General features: G+C 44.5%; 1 protein-coding gene across 3 annotated transcripts in view; it reads right to left on the minus strand.

Moving 5' to 3' along the window:
* Nucleotides 1-4,947: 4,947 nt before the first annotated feature.
* Nucleotides 4,948-9,396, minus strand: part of LOC148341749 (uncharacterized) — a 290,141-nt gene continuing 285,692 nt past the window's right edge. For all 3 annotated transcript variants that reach the window (XM_088285175.1, XM_088285166.1, XM_088285156.1), the window contains exon 2: nt 4,948-7,028. In XM_088285175.1, coding sequence (XP_088141301.1) covers nt 5,038-7,028 — 1,991 coding nt within the window. In that variant the 3' untranslated portion in view covers nt 4,948-5,037. The remainder of the gene's footprint in view (nt 7,029-9,396) is intronic.

The raw sequence follows: 9,396 nt of genomic DNA on the forward strand, positions 1-9,396 counted from the left end.
CTCCACGTTCCTGTCTCGGCGATGATCGACAACCAGCCGCCGCTCCACGTTCCTGTCTCGGCGGGGCTCGACGACCAGCCGCCGCTCCACGTTCCTGTCTCGGTGGGATTCGTCGACCTACCGCCGCGTCTCGTCCCTGCTCCGGCGGCGTCCGGCGATCCTCCGCGTCCCGTCTCCGTCTCGGCGGCGTCCGACGACCAGCCGCCGCTCCACGTTCCTGTCTCGGCGGGGCTCGACGACCAGTCGCCGCTCCACGTTCCTGTCTCGGCGGGGCTCGATGACCAGTCGCCGCTCCACGTTCCTGTCTCGGCGGGGCTCGACAACCAGCCGCCGCTCCACGTTCCTGTCTCGACGGGGTTCGACGACCAGCCGCCGCTCCACGTTCCTGTCTCGGCGGGGTTCGACGACCAGCCGCCGCTCCAAGTGCCTGCCTCGACGGCGCTCGACGACCTACCGCCGCGTCTCGTCCCTGCTCCGGCGGCGTCCGGCAATCCACCGCGTCTCGTCCCTGCTCCGGCGGCGTCCGGCGATCCACTGCGTCTCGTCACCGTCTCGGCGGCGTCCGACGACCAGCGGCCGCTCCACGTTCCTGTCTCGGCAGGGCTCGACGACCAGCTGCCGCTCCACGTTCCTGTCTCGGGGGGGGTTCGACGATCAGCCGCCGCTCCACGTTCCTGTCTCGGCGGGGTACGACGACCAGCCGCCGCTCCACGTTCCTGTCTCGGCGGGATTCGACGACCAGCCGCCGCTCCACGTTCCTGTCTCGGCGGGATTCGACGAACAGCCACCGCTCCACGTTCCTGTCTCGGCGGGATTCGACGACCAGCCGCCGCTCCACGTTCCTGTCTCGGCGGGATTCGACGACCAGCCGCCGCTCCACGTTCCTGTCTCGGCGGGATTCGACGACCAGCCGCCGCTCCACGTTCCTGTCTCGGCGGGGTACGACGACCAGCCGCCGCTCCACGTTCCTGTCTCGGCGGGGTACGACGACCAGCCCCCGCTCCACGTTCCTGTCTCGGCGGGGTTCGACGACCAGCCCCCGCTCCACGTTCCTGTCCCGGGTGCGCCTGGACGTCCGCCCGAATGGCCTCGACGGGACTCGCTGGTCTGGCCTCCAGGACATCCGCCAGACCGGTCTTGCTCGCGGTCCCTGGTTCCGCCTCCCGGACGTCCGCCCGAATGGCCACGACGGCACTCGCTGGTCTGGCCTCCCGGACATCCGCCGTCTTGGACTGTGTATGTGTGTTTTTTGGGACGTCTGGAATCCGTCCCTTGAGGGGGGGGTACTGTCATGACCCGTGTCGGGCATGTCTGTGTTTTTTGTTATTGTTTTCGTCACATCCCTGCCATGTGCACGTTGTTTATGTTTGTCAGCTGAGTAGGGGCGTTTCCCCTCAGCACTCCGTCTCCACCAGCCACGCACCTGTTCCCTGTCAACCATCACGCACCTGATTCCCATCTGCTCCCCCTAATTACCGGACTATTTATCCACCCCTGGCCGACAGCTTGGCGTCGGAACATTTGTCCTGCTACGCCCTGTTACGGACTTTCACGACCACCCTCCTTCTCGCTCATGCCCTCGCTCATGCCCTCGCTCATGCCCTCGTTCATGCCCTCGTTCATGCCCACGCTCCTGCTCCATGCTCATGCCCCCTGCTCATGCCCCCGGTCCCTGGTGTTTTGTCACGATCCTCGTCACTTGTCTTCTTTCGTTCTATTTAGTCACGTTTAGTTTGTCCACGCCACGTTGTTTGTCCTTGTTTGTTTCATTTAATAAATTCCCTTTAAGTGTATCCGTTTCCCTGCTTCCTCGCTTTCTGGGTCCACCTCCTCTTCGCCGAACGGCGAACCCTGTCACATTTTACTTCAACCAGTTCTACCTCAAAGTGAACAAGTACACATCAATGTTATTTGTAGTCTCTGATTTCTTCTCTGCCTTAATGAAAATTATAGCCCTTCTAATCAAATTATTATCTTTTTTCCTGTGTCATTTCTATCTCTGCATTTCATTCAATTTCTGGTCTATCTTAATACAAACATCATCAACTGAAATATGAAATATAAAATATTTATTTCTTCAATTCATCCTTAAAGCAGAATCTAATTCTTATCCTCATCCATCTGTTCAAGTCACACCTACTTCAATCACCAAACTCTCTCTCTGACTTCCTCCCCCTACTTGGGACCTCTTAACAGAACTGTTAACTCTTTGATAATCAGCTGGTGCATTTATTTCCTTCCTTTTTTTTTCTTCCTCTCGCTCCTGTTTCTTTGTTTTTCCTTATCTTCACTCATCTTCCTAAATCAACCTCGCCATAGGTTCAATCTTTTCATAAAACGCACATCAGGCAAGTTTTCTCTCTCATTTCTTTGAGCCTGTCCCATCGTAAAAGTTATTTTATTTTATTTTCAAATTGGAATAAATGTATTTCCGCAAGTCTTCCCCTTTATTGATTTCTTTTGTAAATTTTGGAATTATTTTCCTCAATAAGATCTCATCACTCCTAAGTAGCCTTTTGTTGGTTACTAATCATTGATTCCATTTTATCTCTACTTCATCAATCCTTTTAGCACAATTCCAACCACTTTTATCACTCTAACATTTTGACACACACACAGACACAAACGTAGACACGGGCCCACAAAATGACACACACAATTCTCAACATTGAACAGCTACAAACAATAAGAATATGTTATAAATAACAACAACACAATGTATCTTTATCTTTGGCCAATAATAAGTCCTTTAATTCAACTAATATCTCTCCTAATTTTAAATATGCGCATCCCAGTCGGGCTAGTGCACCCTTTGCCACAAGTGCAAAGCAACGCACCAATGTGTCTGTTTTTTAGATTTCTCTATCTTTTTAGAGTTCTTCTTTGTCTTGTCTATGATTATTAATTCTGGCGGTACTATATAGTACTTTTGTGAGTTTTTAACCAACCTCTGAATTTTTATTAAATATATTTAATTTTCCATTGAACCCAAATCTTTATTTTATTTCATTAAGATCCTGTTTTTTCACATGCGTCCAATCCTTACACTGCAGCATATTTCTGGGTTTCATTTTACTACCTAATATCCCCATTTTAGAAAATTTGGTCCAGTTTGTCAACACCTCGGGTGTTCTAAAAACTGGTTTCTTATTAGTAAGACAGCAACTCAAATTTCCTGTTGTGGTAATTCTCACTTCAACCTTTTCAGGTGCAGAATTCTTGCCTCTGCATCCACAACAGTCTCTTTATAACCCGACTGTATTACATGGGAATAAAATACCAAATGGTATTTGTAATCCCCAATCACACCATTCACTCACTTTACTTACGGTTTGCGCAAACATTCACACACAAAATTTAAATGTACATTGCACGTGATGTTGTGTTTTCCCCCTTTCTTATCGTCGGCTTTCTTTTTTCCACCAATTCTCTTCTCACTGCTTCGAAACCTGATCCTTCAGGCGTGGCTTAGAGTCATATTTCTTCACTCACTTTTCCAGAAATTGGCAACAATCCGGGTCATACCCGTTCATAAACTTCACATCTGAATCTACTTTCAACTCTTTGGCCACGTTTTGACCTATTTTCCATTGTTGTCTGAAGTCCGTTACTTTTACTCACACTCAACCACTAACCTCTTTTTTTTCTCTCTCTCTCTCTCACACCCACACAGCTGGGCAGCCACAGATCAGCAGACACAAAGTATCAACTTTAAATCACTTCTCAGTCAAACGTGCAGTTTGTTTACCAAAGAAATTCAAATAAAAATAATAAAAACCACCGAAAATAACGCCTTATTTTATTATTTCCTAAATTTAATGTGAAATTGTGAGTAGACTTCCTCGAGGTTTTCGACATACCGAGAAACGTTTAATTTACTCGACCGTGTTATCCGCACAGAGAAAACATGTTTCTAAACGAGTTACGACCTAATACCATTTATGTAACTCCTTGAATAACACGATTCGGTTTTAGAGGGACCACAGAACCCTTAATTTACACTATCGTGCTATCCGCAAGGGAAACCCAGTTTCTCAATGAGATATGGCCTAATTCCATTGATATAACTGCTTAGACTAGCACGATCCAGTCTATCACACCGTACTGGTCAACGGCTAGGGACCCGGCCCCGCGCGCGCCTAGTCCCACTCACTAACTTTCAATTCCCCTGCCAATTGTTTTAGTCATTTAACATTTTAAAATGGTGGTACGAAATAATTTGAAACACAATACCTGGTTGCCTTCCGGGTCAGCCTGGTCCGATAGGGAATCGTCTCCGGGCAGGTGGCCGACGCAGGAGTTCGGAGACCCGCTTCCTCAACGGGGAAGCGCTGACGTCAGATTCTGTGGCGTCCGAGGGTCCCACGGCGGTCACATCCGTCCGGACGAGATTCACGGTTTTCGGGCACCAGATAGGTTTAAATGTCCTGACGCCTTTTGGGAGAGCTTATTGAAATGGCCAAGACCAGAAAGGAACCAAGCAAGGTTGTTCGTTTTTACCGGTCGCGAGCGGAAGAGAGACCAGGAGCAGACAGGCGACTCGCTCAGTTCAGCTCTGCGCACCCTCTCGCCTCTCTTCCATTCCGCCTCCTCTTTTATTAGAGCTTGAAGGAGAGTCATAACGAAACTGAAACTAGCACATCATGGCTTACAATGAAAGCAAGGAAATAAAAACTTAACTCAGAACGAAAGTTTAGATTAGACAACAAAACTTAACTCTGAGGCAAAAATGTAAGTGTGTGTGTGCGTGTGCAATTATTAATACAATTAGTGTATAAAAACATGTTTAGAAATACACAAACTGATTACATAAGGTTACTTGAGGTGATTGTGGTCTTCAGCTTATCTTACAAATATAAAAACAACAAAAATCATCATCACTCGGACACAATGGTTCTTCTGGCAATGATCACATTGGCTTAGTGTCAATAAAAGAGCTTTGCAAAATTCAATATTTCATATTTTATTCAAAATCACATTTACATCTTACCACAAAGAGTCGGTTCCTTCAGTTTTTTTTGGGTAGTTTTTTAAGCTTCAAGGATCGCTGCTATTGTCACCAGCACAATTGTGTCTCTTAGCACTATGTTTAGTGGAGAATTTTTTAGCACAAACGCTGCAACTGAATGGCTTGTCTCCATTGTGTGTTCTTGTGTGGCTTTGTAAACTTGACTTTTGAGAGAAACTCTTGGCACAAACTGAGCAGGAAAAAGTTTTTTCTCCACTGTGTGTTCTTGTGTGCGCTGTTAAATTTGACTTTACAGAGAAACTCTTGGCACAAACTGAGCACGAAAAGGGTTTTTCTCCACTGTGTGTTTTTGTGTGGCTTGTTAACGTTGACTTGACAGAGAAGCATTTTCCACAAACTGAGCAGGAAAAAGGTTTTTCTCCACTGTGTGTTCTTCTATGGTTTGTTAAAGTTGGCTTATCAAAGAAGCTTCTGCCACAAACTGAGCAGGAAAAAGGTTTTTCACCACTGTGTGTTCTTGTGTGTTCTGTTAAATATGCCTTTCTCGAGAAGCATTTCCCACAAACGGAGCATGAAAACGGTTTTTCACCACTGTGTGTTCTTGTATGTTCTGTTAAATGTGCCTTTTGAGAGAAGCATTTTCCACAAACTGAGCAGGAAAAAGGTTTTTCTCCACTGTGTGTTCTTGTGTGCGTTTTTAAATGTGACTTTTTAGAGAAACATTTGCCACAAACTGAGCAGGAAAAAGGTTTTTCTCCACTGTGTGTTCTTGTGTGCGTTTTTAAATGTGACTTTTTAGAGAAACATTTGCCACAAACTGAGCAGGAAAAAGGTTTTTCTCCACTGTGTGTTCTTCTATGGTTTGTTAAAGTTGGCTTATCAAAGAAGCTTCTGCCACAAACTGAGCAGGAAAAAGGTTTTTCACCACTGTGTGTTCTTGTGTGTTCTGTTAAATATGCCTTTCTCGAGAAGCATTTCCCACAAACGGAGCATGAAAACGGTTTTTCACCACTGTGTGTTCTTGTATGTTCTGTTAAATGTGCCTTTTGAGAGAAGCATTTTCCACAAACTGAGCAGGAAAAAGGTTTTTCTCCACTGTGTGTTCTTGTGTGCGTTTTTAAATGTGACTTTTTAGAGAAACATTTGCCACAAACCGAGCAAGAAAATGGTTTTTCTCCACTGTGTGTTCTTCTATGTTTTGTTAAAGTTGATTTTAGAGAGAATCCTTTGCCACAAACTGAGCAGGCGAGGGTTTTTTCTCCACTGTGTGTTCTTGTATGTTCTGTTAAATGTGCCTTTTGAGAGAAGCATTTTCCACAAACTGAGCAGGAAAAAGGTTTTTCTCCACTGTGTGTTCTTGTGTGCGTTTTTAAATGTGACTTTTTAGAGAAACATTTGCCACAAACCGAGCAAGAAAATGGTTTTTCTCCACTGTGTGTTCTTCTATGTTTTGTTAAAGTTGATTTTAGAGAAAATCTTTTACCACAAACTGAGCATGAAAAAGGTTTTTCTCCACAATGTGTTGTGTGTTTTTTTAAATTTCCCTTTTGAGAGAAGCATTTTCCACAAACTGAGCATGAAAAAGGTTTATCTCCACTGTGTGTTCTTGTGTGCATTGTTAACATTGACTTATGCAGGAAGCTTTTGCCACAAACCGAGCAAGAAAATGGTTTTTCTCTACTGTGTGTTTTTTTGGGCCCTTTTAAAGACAACTTTGAAGTTAATGAGTCAGTGTGACATGCCCTTTCGCCTTTGGCTTGCCCATTATCACCATCATCATCATCATCATCGTCACGAGCGTCTGATAATGTGTCCTCATTGTGTGCTTGTGATGGCCCCCAGTGGTCTTCATCACCTTCTGTTGTCACGTGATGACTTGAACTGCTGCTTGCAGGCTCCGCCCCTCTGTTGTCCTCACTCTCATCCTTGTTTTCATCTTCAGTCTTTATAGGGACAACGTTCACTGGTGACTTGTTGATCTCCTCCTCCTCCTCCTCCTTTTTGATGCGAGTCAAATCTGGCTCCTCTTTCACAGAGCATAGATCGTTTTCACTGACGTCTGTGGGACACAAATAGACAAATTTGGTTTGGTCAGGTCAAACCTCACCACTTTGTCTTATATTGTTTCTACCGAGCTACCTTGACTTGTGCCTGGCGAACACGGAACAATGCGTGCGACCCCGATTTGGACCGGACCATGGGGGCATTTCACAAAATTACGTCCTACGATGTAAACCTCCCTTTCCTAGCAGCACAACAGTGATACACAAGCATTTAAAAAGGAAGCATGTTGTGGCTGATGCTCGATTTCATTCCGGACATAGTCACAGGCGTTTCTGGAAGCGATCTGAAGGCTATTGTGTGCGTCTGATGGAACACCTGTTGTGGGACCCTAACATATTGATGCAGACCACTGGGGGCCATCGCAACATAATGTCATTGATAAAATAGGAATCCTTCAAGTTAAATATGTTTACAAGTAATTCATTTTGCATTTAGAGATAGTTTCATCGTGGGTACTTTTTGCTTCCATTATAATCTGAATACCAAAAAGAATTAAAGGGGCTCTGGCATCATAGTCACTATTTATTGCATGATTTACGTTTGTTTTTGTTTTTTTCCCCCAAAATGACTTTCAGCCTGCTAGTACATTCCAACATTCCCCTTTTTTACTTTTTTTTTAATAAAAATTCTGTTTCTCAATAAAATTTAAAACAAAATTACGTTTGAAGAGAAAAAATCCCTACACGTAAGCATTAAGCAACAACACTTTCACTCTGACTTTCGTATTGACATATTTGAATAATGACTGTATATTTTAAAGTTATCCAATATGTATTCTAATTTGACGAAGATACACCAAAATATTATGAGTTCACTGAATTATTTTGTAACCGCAATGATGCTTAACAGCCATAGGGTGTCAGTAATGAGTAACAAAGTAACACAAGACCTCCCACTGATACATCATCATTGTGATTTGGATAAATTACCAGGAACTATGAGATGCAAACCACCTGGGCCACAGGAACTTTATGACCAGGAACGAAATGTTGCTGGACTTGTTGGTAGAAAAGGGGGTTGTGACGTTCTCCCCTTTTAAGCCCATAGTAAGCCAAAGATGCAGATGCATTCCTTGCAGCATGCGCTTGTTCTCTGATGAGATCCGTGCAACCCTGGATGAATGCATTAAATGTATTTTAAATGTTTGGATGAGGTGAAACTACGCACACGTGCACAAAACTGTGCAGAGCCACCGGAGGTTCATTGACAGAGCCAGTAAAAGTTTCATAAATAAGACCAATACGTACTTGATTTATTAAAAAAAAAATAATCCTTTGTGCTTTATCCACTAAAATTCATCAACCGCCATTGATCTTATTGCCGCAGTGTGCACATTTTTTAGAGTCAGGTTGAATCATTCCATAAGGAATTGCTTGAACTAGTTATGTCAGAGAAGTTATTGTAAAAAACGAGACAAGCCTGCACAAATGTATCACCCAGCCAAGATTGTCTTTGTCACTTGCGAGGAGCAGTCCGCCAAAGAGAAAAGCTTTCCCACTCCTGTGCAGCGTTTTATTGAAGCACAGCAAAGCGTTTTGAATATGCAAACTCATAAAGAACGGAAAAACACGAATACTTTGACTTTATCACACCCGTCCACACTCTTCCTGTTGTTCGAACGGTTTCAGCTTACAAGACATGTTTGGGTCACACTTCTGTTAAACGCGAACGGTTTCCTGTCGAACACGGTTCAAGACGTGCATCTGTTTTTGTGGCTTCCTGCTAAACTGCCAGCATAGACACAACTCTGTTACCACTGAACTCACGTTTTCCTGTGTAAGAGGTCCATGTTTTTGTGACCTTCTATTAACCCGTAAGCATAGTTTTGAAACATGATGACATGACAAACTTAATTTCTTTCACAATAATATAAAAACTTTCGCAGATATAGCAAAAACAAATTGGAGAAGCTGTGGAGCAGAGCACAACATCAGTCAGACCCCGGGTCCACAACCCCTCTGGCAGAGACGCAAACAGAGCTTTCGCTTCAGAGTGACCCATTCACTGTCTACCATAGTCTCGAGAAATTCGGAAAATGTTCCGTAACAGAAGAATTCGGATTGGGTGGTGAAACACCACACCCTGCTAGTGACATGGAGTATTCAACATCTGAAATTAACTCTGCCAAAAGTCTTCACCAATGGGCCGAAACCTTTAGTATGATGATGCGCACCGATAGTTAATGTGATTTGTGGCTCAGCAAACAGAGACAATTCTTACCGTTTCCTCGGCTCTGGGGCAAGGCACACATGCGAGGCAGCACCGGTAGACATCACAAATACATAATCCTAATGCAAGATGCACTTTTGACCCTCGATTTTGGGTGAATGCATCCTGACAAACCAAATAATCAGAACTCAGTG

Source organism: Idiotropiscis lumnitzeri, chromosome 2 (genome assembly GCF_059441095.1).
Source record: "Idiotropiscis lumnitzeri isolate Australia: NSW breed Sydney's pygmy pipehorse chromosome 2, RoL_Ilum_1.0, whole genome shotgun sequence".
NCBI classification, from domain to species: domain Eukaryota; kingdom Metazoa; phylum Chordata; class Actinopteri; order Syngnathiformes; family Syngnathidae; genus Idiotropiscis; species Idiotropiscis lumnitzeri.